This window comes from Camelus bactrianus, chromosome 29 (genome assembly GCF_048773025.1).
Source record: "Camelus bactrianus isolate YW-2024 breed Bactrian camel chromosome 29, ASM4877302v1, whole genome shotgun sequence".
In the NCBI taxonomy this organism is placed as follows: Eukaryota; Metazoa; Chordata; class Mammalia; order Artiodactyla; family Camelidae; genus Camelus; species Camelus bactrianus.
This window is the reverse complement of record NC_133567.1, coordinates 10,880,872-10,902,026: the sequence shown is the minus strand read 5'-3', so window position 1 is coordinate 10,902,026 and position 21,155 is coordinate 10,880,872. Positions and strand designations below refer to the sequence as shown.

Sequence of the window (21,155 nt, the reverse complement as noted above, 5' to 3'; positions counted from 1 at the left end):
CACTTAATCATCCTAGTATCCTGTGACTTCAACATCTGCACCCTCTTTTTGTAAGTAAACATAAGTTCCTAAATTTTTCAGTTTCCTATATTTTAAAAATCCACATGATGTAATGTTAAGAGCTATGAGTAAAATTCCAGCTCCAACAGACTGTGTGACCTTAAGAAACTTTCTTGTTCAGTTTTGTCATCTAGAAAAAAGTTATTAATGTCAACATCTCAAAGGGATGCTCTAAGAGCTGAAATGAAATAATGTACATAAAAAACAAAAAAATTCCTCCTATATACAAAGTATTCAGTAAACAATTCATGATTATATTAGTCTATAATGACTGCTACTATTATGTCTCAATGTCCCTTGGCTTGATCAGGATCCCAAAACAACAGTGAAACATTTTAGCATAAGAATCCCTTCCCTAGAATGGCCTTCCTTCTCTCCCAGCTACTGGCAAGCTGCAAAGTGAACAAGGATTTTAGCCACAAGGATTCAAAATTAAGTTTTGTTTAAACACCACCTGGAGACTGCAGTGCTGAGTACTCTGGGGAAGTATTCTAAGGCGGAGTCAAAGATCTGAAAGGAAGAGGACTCTGAGAGATGGTCTACATCCCTCACGAACGAGGTAGAGAAGAACGGCAGCACGGATACTGGGTATTCATGACGCTGGTTTAAGGTAATGAGCAGATTTTCATCACTCTTAAGTATGGCTTGATTATGACTATTCATATTATTTTTACTGTTCTTGTCTGAATCTCCTCTAGCTTCAGGGTTGTTCTATTGAATACTGTCAATCTTTTGAGCTATAATAACTTTAATCTTCTTACATGTCCCATGATTTTACATGCTAGGATTTTTTTTCCAACACTTCTTTCTCACAACACTATTAAATATGTACAATCTTAATATTTAGTACTAAGCAGTGTATGTCATCACGTCTTTAATTACAGGAGCCCTAGAGAAAGCATCATTCATGATCCATACAACAAAACCTCACATTTAACACTCAGTTCACCCTTTTCCTACTCCATGAAAAAAGTAAAATCATAACCACAAGGCCACTCCTCCATTAATGGGTCACAATCATAAATGGATCATATATCTAATAATCCGCAGAAGTATCGTTTCAACAAAAACACTAAACAGCAATTCAAGAGAAAGAGGAAAGCTATCTTCTAGGTCAGTGGTTTTCAAACTGTACAATACAAAAGTATTTCAGGGTCCTGCAAATATTTTATTAGTTTTGTTAATTAAAATTGTAATTAAAACTGACATCTAAACACCCACATGTGTTATTTACCAAATTTTAACCACATGAAGACCTCTGCTGCACTAATTTTCATGGTATAACTTATTTGTGCAGACATGAAGCTAAGGCTTCCTTTGTCATCTTTGTGCACAGATTGGAACATTTTATAACATTTCTTCTCACATTTAAGTTTGGGGATACTTCTTGTCTGACACCATATTGTTGACAGTAATAATACCATTTAGTTATTCTATGTTTCCTTAGAGTTTGGGGTTAGATTTTGTTTGGGGGAAGAAGGAGGGTTTTAAAAGGCAGCTAAAAGAAAATACCTAAATCACCATTTTAGACAGTGGGAGAACTGAAGGCTGAACTTACTCTGAAACTAATACAGTCACAGCTTCCCCTACTACTAGTATTTTTTCCAGAGGAAAGACTTTCTTGAGCTCTCTACAAACGTACGTGTAGTACGTACAGACATGAAACTTAAAAGTCAGAAGGCTTCGGTTCAAGCATTGGCCTCACAACTTGCTAGCTCTGCCACACAGGTGAACGTCAGCCTATGTTTTAATTGCAGGTCTTAAAATAAAAATAGTAATAACTTCCTCAGAGGGTTTTGAGGTTTAATAAGACACTATTTGTGAAAGTACCTTACAAATAATAAAAGGCTAAAAAATTGCAAGATATATTTATTTTCCCCTAAATTCTACCCTAGGCCATGCTAACAGTTGCTAAGTATAATAGGAGCTACGTAATTTTGACTTGCTGTCATTATGGGCAATACATGTACTGATTCAAGCTCAACAGGTAACTCTGACCCTCAATCTGCTGATAACCTGACATGAGTGCCCAGCACCCTTGGGATCTCTGTTGCTACTCTCTCACACTCAATTTCTCTATTCATTGTTGATCCTTAGAAAGGTCTTTCCATTCATTTCCAATGTCACCACTCCAGTAAAATACCCCTCCTTCCAATCTTTTAAATCCTCCAAAAATACATCCTCAACAGTAATGCCAGGTCAATCATCCTTAATTAAGACTACATCCACTATGTCACTGCCTTATTTAAGAATCCACAATAATTAGGATTAGAAAGGTGGCATGTTTGAGTAGAATGTCTTTAAGAAGAATTGTTTAAGAGGTTGGGATTAGACTGGATAGCATTAAACATTAGACCAAGGAATATGGACATTTTCTGTAGAAAAGAAAAGCTGCTATCAGGTTTTGAATTAAGAATAACATGAGAAGTCATATCAAAGGAAGATTAACCTGGACAGAGTATCAATCTGACTTCGGGATTAAGCATGGGTGTGGAGGGGAGGAAGATAAGGAGAAAAATATTGTTGAGCCCCCTATGGGCAGGTCTCTCATTCCGGCTTCATCCCAAGGGTGGACACAGTATGAGAGTTCAATAAATCCGTTTGCTTAATAAACACCTGATGTTCAAGTGTCTTCCTTTGGTCATTTCTACTATTTTAAATGCTATTTGTTTACATACATAAATGGGGCAAATAACTGCAAAATGTGATTACATTTAATATTTATTTACTTACAAATTATACAACTGAGTCAAGAATATCAAATCATTTAGGAAAAAATTCATTATTTTCTACTAACACACAAGCATCTAGAAAGATACTCTATGACTAATAGGTGAACATTTTATTAAGTCTTTCAGTTTCAGAAATTTCAGCATTCTTTTAACAATGATTTAGTAAAATTTAAAGATTAAATTTTAAATCTTAAAAACTTAAAGATTAAGTCAACCAGTATATCTAATATGTCTCCTTGTTCCTTTTTCAGATAAAAGAACAGAATAATAATATAAATGAAATAATAATGATAATATAATTTATAGTTGATATAAATTATTTCAGGTAACTGAATGGCATTTTAGAATTTATTATCTTGCATAAAAAATCTTTGCAAGTTTAGTTTATTAAAATTCATATGAAACTTTGAAATTATTGTCAAATAAACATTTTACCTGAAAACGAAGAAAGTTCTTGTATAACTCCTGCTGTTTAATTTGAAGTTCAGTTGGAGGCTCACAAAATATATTTCCCCGAGCAAAAGGAGAGTTCTGTGTTTGCATATGACCTTGAAAGAGAAATTTGCAAAAACATACCATTAGCCAATGCTTAGAAACCGTACAGGTTAAAGAACGAAGACTCTACTAATAAATTCAAATTTTGAAAAAAATGTGCTAAATACAGTAGTCCAACGGTTAAAATCAGAAAAAGAAGGCTGAGATTAGAATCTAAAGACCAGATGAAAAGTAAAGAGAGAAAGAAAAATGGTGAAACTAAAATAAAATTAATGGATAGTTGAAAAACCGTAACATATCTATACCAGAAAGACACCGGGGAAACATAAACATTAATAGCCTAGACAACTCTCATTGCAGCAAAGATTTAGAGTAAAATTTACAGAGGGAAAAAAGGTACATGTTTAAGTTCTTATGCATGGATGTAAATATCCTTTTCTTAAGAATATTGCCTAATTATATACTAAAATGTATTAGGTATACACATATAAAAATTGTCTAAAATTGTTTTAAAAAATCAGTAATTCCAAAAGTTGATTCCCATCCATGGTTTAAACAACAGATTAGCAAGTCAGCTCTAAACATTCCTACAAATTAGAATGACTGTTTTAATCATTGCAATAATTTTTATCTTAAAATTCTATTGGGTTAATGAGATATAAACATGAACAATAAAAATATGCTATTTATTACCTAAAAATAGTATTAAACATTTTGGGAAAGGAAAAAAAATTATTCCATAAAATCAATCTGGAAAATAATTATACCTCAGGGGTCTTTTTGAGTGCAGGAAAAAAAATTGATATTTAAATTTAAGCCTCATATAACTTTTTAGTATTATTTTTTAGTCTCTTTATACCATCAATCTAAAGCATTTATTTCTCTCACGCATGTAATACGTATAGGCTGACTGCTTTGCAGTTTAGCTTTTAGGTCTATTTTGCCTTTGTATTTAAATTTATTAATACGTATCTGAATAGATCAGCAGAAAGCCAAATCAATAGCTAAACATTAAAATCTTACGTTATGATAGAAAATCCGATTAGCAAAACAAAACTGAGTAGTATGTTTCACCTTGATGATCACTTGAATTTTAAACCTTTGAGGCAATTAAGAGTCTGAAGAAATAATATTAGAGACAGGCAAAGCTAAGTTCTTTTAAAAATAGAAACATTACAAAAATAAAACCAAAGAAAAACACATGTTCTAAACAAAGAAAATGGAAACGTATCCAGGTATCATAATAAGCCAAAAATTAAATTTAAGTCAAATTAGTATGGACTTAATAAACATGGTTTTTCATCTAAGAATCAAAGTAAAAGAAAAAAACAACAAACATTAAAAAGAGCCTCAAAAACAGGCCTAATGAAGACAAAATATTAGAGAACAATGAACCTTAAGTACACAGTATAATATTCAACTTTCAGATATATTCAAGTTCCCTAAGGCCTTTAAAATATTAAATGTCATATATGGATGTGTGTATACACATGTATATAGATACACACATATACATATATTAAACACATACACTCATAATGGCAAAGCAATAAATTAGGTGACTCTCAATAGTTCCCTGCATTCAGAAAGCCTATTTTAGGCTAATTCTTAAGGAATGAAAGTTAATTTAGGGAATTTCAATTCACAAAAAAGGGAAATATGATTTTACATGACTTCTTAAACTACAGCATCCTGGCCACAACACCAGCACCAAAACCCTGGTGGTGTAAAGAAAGGCAATAGACAGTAAATTCTGCTGTGCATATTCAATCATCAAGCTTGTGCGCTTTCTTGGGAAGAGAACATAGAAAATTTTGATTTTTCCAGTGTTTCTGCATGGTAAGCAGAGCTAGATGCCTAAAATGTTATTACTACAATATAGAAAGTTAGGGGCTGAGAGGGAATTACAAACAATACTGGGTGTGGTAGAGAAGGGTAGAGAAGGGGGTCTGTACCATTGATCTCAGTACAGAAAAAGAAGCCAATGAAGAGAAAAATAATGATAATCAGAAAGAAGTCTTCAGTAAAATGAAAAGGTGTTTTGATGCTGCTGCTGCACAGTGAATTATTACAGACTCAGAGTGAGAGCCAAATTAATAATTTCAACAAAATCATAAGTTTCAATTTTAGTACTCCAAAAATCAAAACTGGATCCACTGGGCAGAAATTTATTGTGGATCAAAGTAGGAAAGCATTTTCCTGTAGTTAGAGATCAAACAGTGGTCAGGCTGTCCATAGAAACAACAAACATATCTCTCGAAATGTTCAAAAAGGCTGCATAGATTAGTGCCACCATTAAAGGTTTGAAAGATACAAGGCTAGTCATTTTAATCACAGCTCCCCATTCATCTGCCTATGTGGCCAATAAGTCATATGTGTTGAAAATTTTTAAAAATGTAAAAAGACTGTATGATCAGTGAGGGATACTTTAGAAGGACTTCCTAACAGAGTTCTTCTCTAGTGTAAAGTCAAAATTTTTGTGAAAGCACAAAAGAGAATCTGCAGTAACTAAATGGGTACTTTTATAGTCATCAAAATATATGGGGGAGGGTATAGCTCATGGTAGAGTGCATGCTTAGCATGCATGAGGTCCTGGGTTCAATCCCCAGTACCTGCTCTAAATAAATAAATAAACCTAATTTCCTCCCCGTCCCCCCCCAAAATTAAAAAATATATATAATGCAAGGTGGTGTATTCTTTAAATTTCCTTTGAATTTTAAATATGTAACATATTTTCATATATACTTGATAAAGATGATGGCAACTTTTCCTAGCAAGTCATAAAGTTACTGAATAATGTTTAATTTACAGAACCTTTAATTAAAGGACCTTGTATAACAGCAAATCAAAAATATTTGCTTAAGAAAGGGGGATGTGACCAGACATCAAAAGAAACTTTTAATTGTTTCATTTATTTTCTTTGTATACTGTGGTTTTACAAGGGAGAGCAAATGATTATAAAAAAAAAGTGAATACTGAATTTCACTGTACAATTTATCATACAACATCTGATACATTTTCACTAATTCAAACTAATTCTTATGGGTATAAAAAGCATAACTGTGTATGGGTAAAAAGACGATTTGATTTTAAGAAATGTCCACTAGCAAATAAAAGTGTTAGAAGCAGCTGAAGTATACATAAGTAAGTAATAAAGCTGAGAAAAAATAAACAGTATTAAAAAACAAACTATATTTCCTTATTCACTTTTTTCAAAATACTGATGTAGAAAAGTTATTGGAAACAGCATGAATAACATATTATGCTTCCTGACTCAGAGTAACCAAATTCTCAAAATCACAATAGGAACTATGTCAAAGAACAGAAGAGAAATGTTACTGAACAACTTTAGAAATGTGGGGGAAAAAAAAGAAAAAAAAAAGAATGTGATTAAAAACCTGAGTTTTTATTTGTAGAATCTTCTAGGTTCTCAGCATTTGAAGTGGCTAAATTTTGGTCTAGAGATACAACAGCCCTTTTATCTTCATATGTTCTTGCATCTGGGTTATGGTAGGCATCTATATTTTGTCTGTGCATCCTATTCAAATCAGCTGAGAGGGAAAAATAAGCCATTTATTTCAATAAGTACACTTCTATAATTAGTATGCTTAATACATTTTTTTAAAGTAGAGAAATGGAGAGAAAAACAATAGTACAGAGCTGGAATGATTCAGTGGTATCTTGGTGCCCTAAAAACAAACAAAATTATCAAAACTTTTTGAAAATTTTCAAAAAATGATCTTACAAAATAAACTAAAAATTGGTAGAGAACTTAAGAGTACACAGATCTTTGACAATCCATAAAAACCATATCCATATCTATATTACTTCAGAATTCTGAATATCTTTAATATAGAACAAACACAGCAACAATTCAATACTAGTCATAGTGAAATTTATCCAACACCATTAGTGTTCCTAATGAAAAAATATCATGTGGAGTGTAGTTCTGAAATGTATCTACAAATTTTCTGACAATCCTCCCTTACAAAATGGAGCTTGATTCCCCTCCCTTTGAGTGTGGGCCACTTCTTATGAAAAGGATACTGCAGGATGGTATATGACTTCCAAGGCTACTTCACAAAAGACATTATGTTTCCACCTTGCTGGACCTATCGGCTCGCTCACTCTGAAGAAAGCCAGCTACCACGTCATAAGGACACTAAGAAGCCCTGTGGAGAGGCCCCCGGGGCGAGGAACTGAGGTCTCCTGAGCCATGTGAGGGAGCCATATAGGAAATGGATTCTCCAGTCCCAACAAAACCTTCAAATGACTAACATCTTGGACTGCCACCTCATGAGAGATCTGAGACAGAACCACCCAGCTAAAACACTCACAAATTACTGACTCAAGAACTACAAGATAACAAGTGTCTGTTATTTTAAAATACTGCATGCTAGGTAAACACAGCAATAGAGACCACATACACATGGCAAAAATCTGAGCACACAAGACTAGGTCAAACAACCAGTCAATCTTATAAACAAACTTGAATGGTTGTAGAACTCAAAGCTTTAACAAGATAAGAAGTAGTTTTTCTCCACAGAACAACTGAGATAGTATTCTAGCAGTGAAAGTAAACTTAAACTGGGTATAAGTGCTTATCAGGAAGCCTGTTAAGTTGAAAGATGTGTTTTTTAATATACATTACAACTAAAACATGGAAAATAACACAGAAACATTACCAAAGAGAGAGTTCAGAGTCAGTAAAGTTCACATCCTGCTGCAACATTTAAGACAGGCTCAACTTAGAAACTGGATAGGAGTTTCGCAGGTGAAAATGGGTAGGAAAGCATAATAAAGAAACAGCTCCAAGAGAGTAAAACATAAATATTGTTCTGGCAACATTAAAGTAGTCCAGCCTGACTGGAGCTCAAAGCAGACATAACACAGCAATGAGAGATTAGATAGGAAAATGCATGCTGGATGCCTATTCTGAAATATTCTAAAAGACAAGCTGACAATTCTCTGTTCTGTTCAAGAATGGAGACAGTTTTGGTAGTTAAAGAGGTAGAAATAGTAATAATGGCAGCTAACATTTAATATTCGTCATTTTTACATTCTGTACAAAAACTTACATGATACGGTACTATTATTTTCACCCCAGTATTATAGATAAGAAAATTAAATTAATTTGTTGAAAGACCACAACATCAGTAAATGTCTGAACAAGGATGTGAACTCAGTAACACTCTGGAGTCCTCAATGATTTCTGAGTATAGAATAATACAGTTGGTTATACTTTGAATACATATAGTTTGGATGTGAAACACAGAGGAGAATGAAGAAGTAATGAAGAAATGGCAATAGCCCAATAAGGCATAATGAATCTCTATTATGGTGGTAATGTGAACAAAGAGAGAATTCAAGGAACACTGAAGAGGGAGAACCTATACTTTAGGCTTATTAACTGACTGGCTATGGGGCATCAAAAGGACTCTGGCATTTTTCAGTTTGAATGATCAGAATGATGATGCTTTTACAGAAAAAAAACAAAGATGAGCTGGGTTTTAAAAGTGAAGGTTGGTTTTGTGTGCTAGGTATACATAATCCACCAAACATCAGGTGCAAAGATTCAGAAGACAGGTTGGAAGTGAAGTGGAGAGTTTTAACACTGTCGGGGACAAAGAAAGAGACTCAAAGATCATCCTTAGAGAAGGCATAAAAAGAAACAAAGGGGCAGAAGAGACAAGGTGGGACAGAATGGATGGACGGAATATCTAACTCAAGGAACACACAATGCCAGAAGACAATCCTAGAACAAAGTTCGTGCTCACAGACCTAGAAGAGTTTAACCTAGTTCATAATACACATCCACTAAATGTCAGCTGAAGAGAGAGAACTGCATCTCAGAGAATGCACAGGACTTAAAGGAAGGAACTGTCAACACATAAAATAAAATATCGTGAACAACTGTATGCCAAAAAACTTACAAACTCAGATGAAATGGATAAATTCCTCAAATGACTCAAACCACCAAACTTCACATAAGGATAGATAAACTGAGTATCTCTTTATTAAAGAAACAGAATGTATAATTTAAAACCTTTCTCAAAAGAAAATGCCTAGTCCAGATGGCTTCACTGGTGCATTCTTCCAATAGAAGAGGAAACAACTCTTCCCAGCTCATGCTGAGGCCAGCATTAATCTGATACCAAAACCAGACAACAGTATAAGAAAAAGACAAATATCCCTTATGAGCCTAGATGCAAAAATCCCTAATAAAATATTAGCATATCAAATTCTACAACATGTAAAAAATGCAATAAAGTATGACTAAACAGTGTTTATGCCAGGATGAAAGAGTGGTTCAATATTACAAAAAGTCAATGTAATTCACCATATATTAAGAGAATAAAAAAAGACGAATTATTATTATTTTAAATGTAGAAAAGCAAATTTGTTAACAAAATTCAAGACACGTTCATGAGGAAAACTCTGAGTAGGAAGAGAACATCCTAGATCTAATTAAAAAAAATCTATTAAAAAAAACCCCTACAAGCTAACATTAGTCTTAACAGTGAAATACTGCTTTCCACCTAAAATCAGGGACGAGACAAGGCTGTCTGCTGTCGTGATTTCTAAACACTGTACTGGAGTTTCTAATCAGTGAAAAGCCAAGTAAAATAAGTAAAAGGCATTCAGATTAGAAAGGAAGAGGTAAAACTGTTTGCAGACAACATGATTGTCTATGGAAAAAAATCCCAAAGAAACTATAAAAATACTTCTAAAACTAAACAGTGAGTTAAGCAAGGGCAATGTACAAAAGTTAACTATATCTCAATAAACTAGCAGTGAGCAAATGGATATTGAAATTTTTAAATGTTATCTTTTAAAATGGCATCAAAATACATTACCTACTTAAGTATACAAAATATGCCACAAGATATGAAAACTGTAAGATATGGCTAAGAAAAGATAACTAAGACTAGTTAGTGGATAAATAGTTCACATTCATGGATCAAAAGACTCAGTATTGTTAAATTAAGATGCTGGTTGTCCCCAGACTGATCTATAAAGCCAATGCAATCCCAATGAAAAATCCCACCTTGCTTTTTTTTGTTAAAGTTGACAAACTGATAGTAAAATTTATATGAAAACACAGAGGAAATCAAGTTGCCAAAACAATCCTGAAAAAGAAGAACAAAGTTAAAAGACTTAGGTCTCTCAATTTCAAAACTTACTACAAAGCTACAGTAATGAAGAGAGTAATAAAGGCACATGGACAGACATCCAGATCAATGGAACAGAACTGGGTGTCAAGAAATAATTTTATGCTCAACTGATTTTCAACAAAGGTATCAAGGCAATTCAATGTGGAAAATGTTCTAAAATTGACTGTGTGGTTTTAGCACAACTCTATGAATACAGTAAAAACCAATGAACTGTATATTTTAAATGGATAAATTCCATGGTATGGGAATTATATCAACAAAGCTATATATATACAAAAACAAAAAAGACACAGAAAGATAGATAACCCGTCAGACTGGAGGAGACTAAAGACACATGACAACTAAATGCAATTTGGAATCCTGGACTAGAGCCTGGAACAGAGTAAGAACATTAGGGGGAAAACTGGTGAGAAACAAAGTTTATAATTTAATTGATAGTATTATAACAATTTTAATATCTAGTTTTGATCACTGTGCCAAGATTATGTAAGATGTTAGCATTAAGGGAAATTAGAGTACTCTCTATAGTATCTTTGCAACTCTTCTGTAAGTCAAATTATTTCAAAACAAAAAGTTACAATGAGCTCTCACTACACATTTAGTAGAGTGACTAAAGTTTTTAAGATGAACAATTTCAAGTGCTGATGAGGATTTAGAGCAATGGCAAATCTCGTGTTTTGCTGGTAGGAATGCAAAATGGCACAACCACTTTGGAAAAATGTTTGGCAATTTCTTACAACGTTCAACATACACTTACTATATATCCCAGCAATTCCATTCATAGGAGTTTACCCAAGAGAAATGAAAACCTATGTTCACATGAAGATTTGTAACTAAACATTTATAACAGCTTTATTCATAATAGCCTCAAACTGTAAACAATCCAAAGGTCCATCAACTGGCAAATGGATAAACAGTCGTCGTACCTTCCCATAAGAGAATACTATTCAGTAATAAAAAGAAATACATTACTGAAACAAACAACATAGATCAATCTCAAAAACATCACATTAGGTTAAAAAATACATAAAAGGCAATACTATCGTGCCAGAATGCAGATCAGAGGCTGACAAGGGTATAGTGTCAGGTAAGTTGGAAATGTTCTGTATCTTGATTGTGGCAGTGGTTACCAGAATCAGCTGTCAAAACTCACTGACAATACACTTAAAAAGTGAATTGTATTGTATGCATTGTATCTTAACAAACAGCATAAAAATAAACATAAATCTAACTGGGCAAATAAAATACATAAAAGAAATACAAATACTTAATCAATCTTGCTTAAGAATGCTTGTTTAATCTCGCTATTAATCAGAACTATGAGATTCTTTTGCTATCTTCCAAATTGGCTAAGTATTTTTACTTTTTTTTAACTTTTTTTTTCTCTTGGTGTAGTTTTTAAATTTTTAACATACAATAGAGTCATGTAACATCACCATGATCAGAATACAGAACACTTCCATCACCTCCAAAAACTGCATCATGCTGTTGATAGTTACTTTCTCTCCTTAGCCAGAACCTTTGGTAACCAGTGATTTGTTCTCCATTTCTACGATACGTGTATATAGCCTTTACAGAGGGGCTTCTTTCCCTTAAGCCCTCCCTTGAGAGTTTTCCAAATTGTTTCATGCATCAACAGTTCATTCTTTTTTACTGCTGAGCAGCATCCTATCGTATGGATGTACCACAGTTTATTTCTATTCACTCACTGAAAGACATTAGAATATACTTAGTTTTTTATGGGAACTTGAATAAAGAATTTTAATGAATAAAGAACTGAGAAAGGAAACAGATTTTAAGTGTAGTACAAATAATAAAAATGAGAGTTATTTACTTTAAAAGGGTTGATGATATGTTACAATTGTATGGGTAACAGATTTTAATATTTTATTAATAACTAGTTTACCTTATAAAGAGATCTTTCTTAGAGAGCTAAGATAATGGTGAACATTCAATTCTTTCATTTCTTTGCAATAAAAGATCAAAGATGAAATAGGAATAATTAGAAAAGCCAGCAGCTGAATTAAAGTCACCCAGCACACCACCTGTTATATGGTCTCGGCCATCACATGAAGTGAAGCAAAACACTGACTTTTACTACATATTTCAAATATAATGGACAAATTATGTTCCCTCTCTCTCTAAAATACAACAGTCACATTCAAAACAAACTGATATTCTTTAAGTAATGAGTTTACATGCTTTGAAAATACCATTAAAAAAGAGTTCCTGCATTTGATAAAATAGTACACCTTTTCTATTTCATGGCTTGACTATAGCACTAAATAAGCAAACTAAACATTACCACTCAAAATAAAAATCTCAAAAAAGTTTGCTCCATTCCTGTTAGATAAAAGCAATTCTAAAACAATATTTTATAACTCAATAATCCATTCTTATTCTACTCACTTCTACCAATTAAACACATACAAAACACTGTAACTGTGTTGTCTGAACTAGAAATAATCTTACTGTAAAGCTGGAAAGTTCTAAGAAATTATTTTATTCTAGTGCTTCCCAAAGTTATATAAGCATCTCCTTCATGGTTACTGTTATGTTTCTATCAATTCACAATTTAAATTTATTACAGCAAAGACTAGGTAGATGCTTATCAATCTCGTGTCCTCCTTCTGGGTATAAAGAAACAAACTTTCCAGGCCCCCAGGGAGTTAGGTTAGAACCTTATAACTAGGTCTGAATAATGGAACAAAGACAAAAGTGATACTCCTCAACTTTTAGGCCAGGCCCCAACAAAATTCTCAACTTGCTCTCCCACCCTCTGGACCACATCTGTGCAGCCCAAAGTGAAGGACTCCAAAGTGGAGGAGTAACACAATGGAAGAGGCCTAGATTCCCCAGTCACCTCTTAGAGGAGAACCACCCAAACAGCATCAGAACGCAACTTAAGTGAAAATTAAACTTATACTGCCTCAAGCCTTAAGCGTCTGAGAATTGAGAGTTGTCTGTTATAGTACTTTTTGTTAAATGCCTTTACTTTCAAAGGAAATGTTATAGCACTATCCATAAATGGAAAAATCAGTGTTTTTCCAATATATATTCAAATAAACATTTATTTCTAAGGTTAAATGTTTATCTATGTATTACCTAAAATCACCTCATCTATAAAGAGAGTAAGAGTTCTAGTCTGCCAAACTATGAGGAAAGTATTTACGAGAAGACAGGAAAGGAACAAATCCTTTGGGAAAGAAAAGAGTTATCTAATTAATTTAAGTGGGCCTCAAATATATCTTTTTTAAAAAGCCATCTTTAACAAAGAATCAAAGGCATAATACTTAAGAACTTTAAATATTCAATACTCCCAAAACATCTTCTGATTGTATCATTCAACTGTCCTTACAATACATAAAACTAAAGAACGTGAAATTTACATTTTTACCATTTTAATGGATTTCTAGTTATTCATTTCTCATTTCTAATTAAACAATTTTCAAATACCCATTATCTTTCTCTGCTTTTATTCTTAGCTAAAAGCTAATCAGAGACTCTCCCAATACATGCAAGTTGTATAAAGACTCTTTTCAAAGTGCTTGTTGTTTGATTTCTAGGTCAAACATTTTGACTATACTGAAAGATAGATCAATATAATTCTGCAACCTGCCAGAAAATTTCTGAGACAAAGTCTTTATTTTCAAACGAGTTCTTGCATTGTGCAGCTATATGGCATATATAAATTAAACGTAACATCCTACCACTACACCAGATCATGTATTTTGAAGATGTCTACCAGCTTAAAAAAAAAAAAAAACTTGCAATAAAAAACTTGTATTATTTTCACTAGAAAATTTAAAAAAATTCTAACGACTAGTTTGGGTAAAAACTTGCCAAATAACATGAGCTTTTCTCTGCAACTGAGTTATCATCAGAGATGAAAAATTTGTTAATAAAAATAAATGAACAGTAATCTGAAGAAAAAAGGCTTTTTAACCTGCTATCATGTTTACTATTAAAACATCTCTTTCGCATTAAGTTGCATAAAAAGAGACCTTGCCTTACAGACTGATTCCCACTTCTTTCTACTCCTCATTGTTTTAAAAAGTAAGACTTGGTTTCTTTCAGAAAAAACAAACCAATGGAAATAACATACTTATCAGATTTCCTTTTGCATCTCTAAGAGGAGCACCACCTCCACCTTTCCCCCAGGGGTTATAACTTCTCATTTCAGCTTCTAATTTAGCTTCATATTCTTCTTTTTCTTCGCGTTCTCGCTTTCTTCTTTCTTCTCTTTCCCGAATCTTGACAACATTAAGAAACATTCATAATAAGTGCTCACAAGTATTCTGATTCAAGAAGTTAGTTTTGATATCAGATTTTATTTTATTTTTATTAGAGAAAAAAAACCAAACGTTTTTTTTTCAGTATGTTTCACTATAAAATTTAATAGCACAAATATATGTAATACCCAATCTAAAAACACTTTAATAGCTGAAAAATACAGCTGCTACTCCCTCATATCATGTCATTTGAGTCCTTTCCAGCCACTGATGCCACTTTGGACTAAACCAACTCCTTCCTCCCACCCAATGCTTCTACCTGAGCCATTCCCTCCCTAACCTCACCAGTTCCGTGGGGACTAACAGGATCTCCCTACTTTCCTTTTTTCACCTACCTTTCATGGAATCCGGCCAGCCACAAACTACTCCCCACACCTCATGAGACCTGGGCCAAACACTCCCTACACCCCATCAGACCTACCCTACCCCAGGCAAACGCCACTCCCAGAATTCAAAGATATTGAAGGTTCAGCGCTCTGTGGAGAATGCTGGGCTACTTTAAGTACACTTCATGAAAGCATACAAAACAAATACAATCTATCATCATCAAGCATAAGCACAGGGTTGGTCTCTAAAGACATATAGACAGGCAATGAATAAATATTTACATTTTGGAAAGTTACTTTTAAAATCATAACCTATACATGGAAAATTTAAGTAACTACTCCAGGAAGGCCAAGGAAGTCATCACATACATAAAATAAAATTCTAGTGTTAGGAAGTCTAGTTTTGTCAGTGGTGTTTTTAATATGATCATTTGAAAATAGACAAATGCAGTCTTTGTAGAATCCTAACACACAAAAAATAATGTTGGTAATTCTGTATTTTTTTTTTTAATTCCATCTTTCAAGGAGGTTGCCCAATGTAAAAACTGAACAAAAAGAGTTTTAGAAGAAACCCAAGTGAAACTTTGTAGAAAAATACCTCAAGTGAACATACTACTTAGAGTTGCAGGGTCCTCTCTGGAGGAAATATGAGTATTCGCCCCCAAAAAACTCATACATTTGATAAGGTTACTCTTAAGTAACTAACTCTCTTCAAATGTTACAAACCACAACAGAACACTAGCCTCCTTCCTAAGCATTCTACCTCTTTTTTCCCCTCTCCTTAGTTCATAGCCTCATTATTCTTAGATTACAACACTCAGAAACATCTTCAAGACCCCTGCTCTTTCCTCATTCCCTAAATCTAAGTCCAATCAATGAAATCCCAGAAGTGTCTCTTCAATGTCCTTCCCATCTTCCCCACCTGGTGCAGGGCCTTGTTACCTCCTGGCTGGACTACCTCAATAGTTTACTAAAAAGTTCTCTGCCACATCTCTTTCCCAATCGTCTACATCACAATCAAATATCTTCCTAAAGCCTAATTTGCTCACACCCAATTTTCTTTCATTCTTTGGCTTAAAATTCCTCCCTTTGGCTGTATATAACAAGATGAAACTGAAAACCCTTTATTAGCTAGTCCTTTATAATTCAACACAATCTAACACTCCAGCCCCTTCTCCTACATCATTTCCACTCCCTGAATACACTAGGAATTTCATATTTATTCGCTGTATAACATGCAATTCAAATATCATCAACCACATGAAGCTCTCCTAATAGCCCTGGCAATTGTTCTCCCTGTCTCATGCATTCCAGTCTATCTACATCAAAACTTTTCATACTGAATTATAAATAACTGGTATTTTTTTCTCCTCTGCCATACTCTGAGTTTTAAGGAACCACTGTACTAACACATAAGATGTTCAACATTAGATGAATGAATGAATAAATAAATGAATGAATACCTGTTGTTGCAAAGCTTCTTGGTAAGACTGAAGTGACTGTTTTGAAGGCTTTGGTTTATCTTCAAAAAACATTCCTGAATTTATTGCTCGATCACTTGTAATTTTTAGTTCATTCTGTCCAACCGTATTCCTATTAAATACACAATTAATAATCTAAATCCATTTATGACAAAGCAAGAAGACAATGTAACACTCCTTTGAAATAGCATGGCATACAAGTACATTTAAAATAGGAGAAGAATTTCTCTATAGATCAAAGAGAAATCCTTAAATAAATGACTTCTGTCTCTGCCTTCACAATTAACGGAACTTTCAAATTTACTGAACCCATTTCTTGACCTAGGTGGCAGTTACATGCAAGTAAAACTTTCACATACAAGTGAAAACACTTTCTGACAATTCATCAAGTAATATACTTGTGACTTATGTACTTTTCTGAATGCAGTGGAAGTCCCTCAATACTATAACTAAAGATTTACTTAAAAAATGTACTCTAATATAAGTAATAACTTCTTAGCCATTTCAAGAATAAAATATAATTACAGTTAAAAAGAAAGTCTGCCTATCCCAAATAAAATTAAAAATTTTGAAAAACTTAGGACTTGAAAAAAGAAAAAATTAAAACATATTATGGTAATATAAATCTCAAGTAATAAAGCACTATTTGTTTAAATACATGTCAAAATACAGTAATGTAGCCACTCTGAAGAAAACAATATATTTTAAATATCTTAATTATAAAAGAAAAATTCAAATATTATTTTTAAAGAATTATGAAAGACTATAAAAGGCTCTGATTTCCAAAAATATCATCTCTTCTCATTTTTTTTTTTTTTGGTGGCAGAAATAAAACGGGTTTTTAACTTTAAAAAAATTATTTTTATTTTTTATACAATTTTTAAAGGTTACTTTCCATTTACAGATATTACAAAATATATATTCTCCGTGTTGTACAATACATGCTTGATCCTATCTTATACCCAACAGTTTGCTCCCCACCCCAATGGTAATCACTAGTTTGTTCTCTTTATCTGTAAGTCTGCTTCTTTTTCTTAGATTCCACATATAAGTGATATCTTACAGTATTTATCTTTCTCTGTCTGACTTATTTCACTTAGATAACACCCTCCAAATCAATCCATGTTGCAGCCAACGGCAAATTTTCATTCTTTTTTATGGCTAAGTAGTATTCCACTGCGTGTGTATATATGTTGTATACATATACATCTTCTTTATCCATTCATCTCTTGATGGACATTTAGGTTGTTTCCATAACTTGGCAATTGTAAATTATGCTGCTATGAATACTGGGGTGTATGTATCTTTCCAAATTAGTGGTTTTGCTTTTTTTTGGATATATACCCAGGAATGGAACTCCTGGATCATATGGTAGTCCTATTTTTAATTTTTTGAGAAACTCCATACTGTTTTCCACAGTGATTACACCAATTTGCATTTCCAACAACAGTGTATAAGGGTTCTCTTTTCTCTACATTCTTGTCAACATTTGTTATTTGTGTTCTTTTTCATCATAGCCATCCTGGCAGGTGTGAGATGATATTTCATTGTGGTTTTGATTTGCATTTCCCTGATGATTAGAAAGGCTGAGTACTTTTTTCAGGTGCCTATTGGCCACCTGCATGGATGGAGAAATGTCTGTTCAGATCTTCTGCCCATTTTTTAATCAGGCTGTTTGTGTTTTTGATGTTGAGTTGTATGAGCTGTTTATATATTTTGGACATTAACCCCTTATCAGTCATTTCATTTGCAAATATTTTCTCCCATTCAGTAGGTTGTCTTTTTCATTCTGTCAATGATTTCCTTTGCTGTGCAAAAACACTGAGTTTAATTAGGTCCGACTTACTTACTTTTGCTTTTACGTACTTTGCTTTAGGAGACTGATTCAAAAAATTTTGCTACAAGTTATGTCAAAGAGTGTTCTGCCTAGGTTTTCTTCTAAGAGTTTTATGGTTTCTAGTCTTACATTTAGCTCTTTCACCCATTTTGAGTTTATTTTTGTACACAGTGTTACAAAATGTTCTAGTATATGCCTAGGAGTGGAACTGCAGTGTTGTGTGGTAAGTATACATTTAACTTTTTAAGAAACTGCCATTTCCTGCAATTGCTTTTTATATATTGATTTTGTGTTCAGTAATTCTGCTAACACTTCATATTACTTCTAGTACTTTATCTGTATATTCTTTTGCAAATATGAGTTTTTCTCCTATTTTCTAATCTTTGTACCTATCTTCCTTTTTCTCTTATTTTTGACCTTGGTACAATTATTGAGCCCTAAAAGGAAGTGATGATAATAATTACAATAGTCATATTATCAATTTCAAAAAGAGTATTTTGAACATTTCACCATTGAGTAAAATATATGATATAGGTTTTTCATGTTTATACTTTCTCAGGTTAAGTAGGTCACCCTCTAACCTATTCTGTTAAGTTTTCAATCACTAATGGATACTGAATTTTATTAATGCTTTCTCTGGATCTATTGAGATAATCATATAACTTTCTTCTTTATTCACCTAATACAGTGTATTACAGTAACTGATTTTATGGTAATACTGGTATCTAACACTAACCAGTTAGCATTTAGTATATATTAGACATGGTTCTAGATGCTTTACATATTTTAATTCATTCAATTCTCAGAATAACCTTATGAATTGATACCATTAATTATCCCAATTAACAAACAAAAAATAAAAGTTGAGAAACATGCCACAGGCTAATTAGTAAAACCTGAGGTACTCAACTTCCAAAGCCCACACTCTTAATTGATATGAAGTACTACATTTAGTCATCGTACTTTCCAGAGTAATTCCAATTTGGGATGAAATATTCTTTTCTACATTACATCATTCAGTTTTAGGAGTCTTTTATCTATGAGTGAAAGTAGCTAATAACTTCCCATTCTCACATTGGCCTTGTCGGGTTTGAGTACCAAGAGTATGACAGTTTCAGGGGGGAGGGTACAGCTCAGCAGACTGCACAAGGTCCTGGGTTTAATCCCCAGTACCTCCATTAATAAATGAATCAATCTAATTAATCACCTCCTCCCTCCAAAAACAGAGCATGACAGTCTCGACAGCAGCTGTGGGCTCCATATTCCGTGTTAGTTGGTGTGAGATGAATTCTGCCCCTAAATGCTCAGCATAATCCACCAGTCCTTCTAGACCTGGAGTTTACTTTGTGGGAAGATTTGAAACTTGTGTCTCAAAAATTTTAAAATAATTTTGATATTATTCATGTTTTCTATTTTTTTTGCCAGTTTTTAGTTAAATTTTAATAGCAATCTTTCTTCACACTTAAATTTCCAAATTCACTGGCACAAAATTGTTCTTTTTATTGTCTCTTTAAGGTTAACTACAACTATAGTGACAATTTTTTCATTCCCAATATTTCTAATTTATACCCCTAGCTCATTTTTTTGGTCCCTTGATCAACATCAGTAGAGAATTATTATCTATTTCATTAGTCTTTTCAAAGAGCCTACTTTAGACTCTGTTGTTCCTCTGTATTACATATTTTTATTTCATTAATTTCTGTTCTTTATTGTTTCTTTACTTGCTTCTTTGGGTTTATTTTGCTGTTCTTTTTCTTACTTTTTAGATGCCTAATAACTATTTAAATTTTCTTCCCTTTTTATGTATTTTCTAATTTGTTCCTTGTTTTCTGATTTCCAATATATGGAGCGTTTGTTATTTTAAAAGCTGATTTCTACCTTAGATGGTCCAAAGGATTTGAGTCCACTGAAATGTGCTGAGACTTCCTTCAAGGACTAGCATGTGTGGTTTTATCAATATTCTTGTGAGATTAGCAAAAACATATATATATATATATTCACAAAGTCTGAGGTGCATTTCATACATTTCCATTAAAACAGCTTGTTAATTATGGTAAGTAAATTCTTCCACAACTTTACTGATTATTTTCTGCTTTAACACTTACAAAAAGAAGTAATAAAGTCTCCATTAGGATTCTGTATTTGTCAACTTTTACCTGCAGTTCTTCAGATTTCTGCTTTAGGTATTTTGAAATCATGTTTTTACATGTATAAATTTTTTTGTTACATTATCCTGCTAAAGTGAACCTCTATGCTTTATAAAGGGATGCTGGTCTCAAACAAACCTTTATGACTGAAAAATCCATTTAATCTGATATTACTATAGCTAACAAATTTTATTTTAATTCATATTCTGCTAGTACATCTGACTTAAAATACTCTGAACATACTGGTTATGCAATAATTGGAAATTAAAATAAGTTATATCTGTTCTGAAGAAAAAACTGCACTGAACAAGAGGTTCTATGGAAGATAAATTTATCTTGAAAGAAATTATAGTTTTAACTAACAACTTACACAACAGGCGGCGCTGGCTGGTGGGTGACAGGAGCGCTAACATAAGCTGCAGGCTGCACTCCCATCATTCCTGAACCATCTTAAAAGAAAACAAATACATTTGTTTCAGAGTACCCACTTAATAACACTCTATCACTAAAGGATAATGTTACTTAAGGAAAAAAATCCACATTCCCTTCTGAGTGAGGAGTTAGCAAAAAATAATGCAAAAAAACAAAACCAAACCAAACACAAAACCCC

The 21,155-nt window shown here is 33.1% G+C and overlaps 1 protein-coding gene across 16 annotated transcripts in view; it reads right to left on the bottom strand.

Annotated features, from left to right (window-relative positions):
• CSPP1 (centrosome and spindle pole associated protein 1) overlaps positions 1-21,155 on the bottom strand; it is an 86,174-nt gene that overhangs the window by 25,591 nt on the left and 39,428 nt on the right. For 11 of the 16 annotated variants that reach the window (XM_045507087.2, XM_074355086.1, XM_074355098.1 and 8 more), the window contains 5 exons: positions 20,916-20,994; positions 16,544-16,673; positions 14,568-14,715; positions 6,686-6,838; positions 3,228-3,340 (listed from right to left, as the gene is read on the bottom strand). In XM_045507087.2, coding sequence (XP_045363043.1) covers positions 3,228-3,340; positions 6,686-6,838; positions 14,568-14,715; positions 16,544-16,673; positions 20,916-20,994 — 623 coding nt within the window. The remainder of the gene's footprint in view (positions 1-3,227; positions 3,341-6,685; positions 6,839-14,567; positions 14,716-16,543; positions 16,674-20,915; positions 20,995-21,155) is intronic. The other 5 variants (XM_074355094.1, XM_074355095.1, XM_074355096.1 and 2 more) reach the window with 1 other exon arrangement.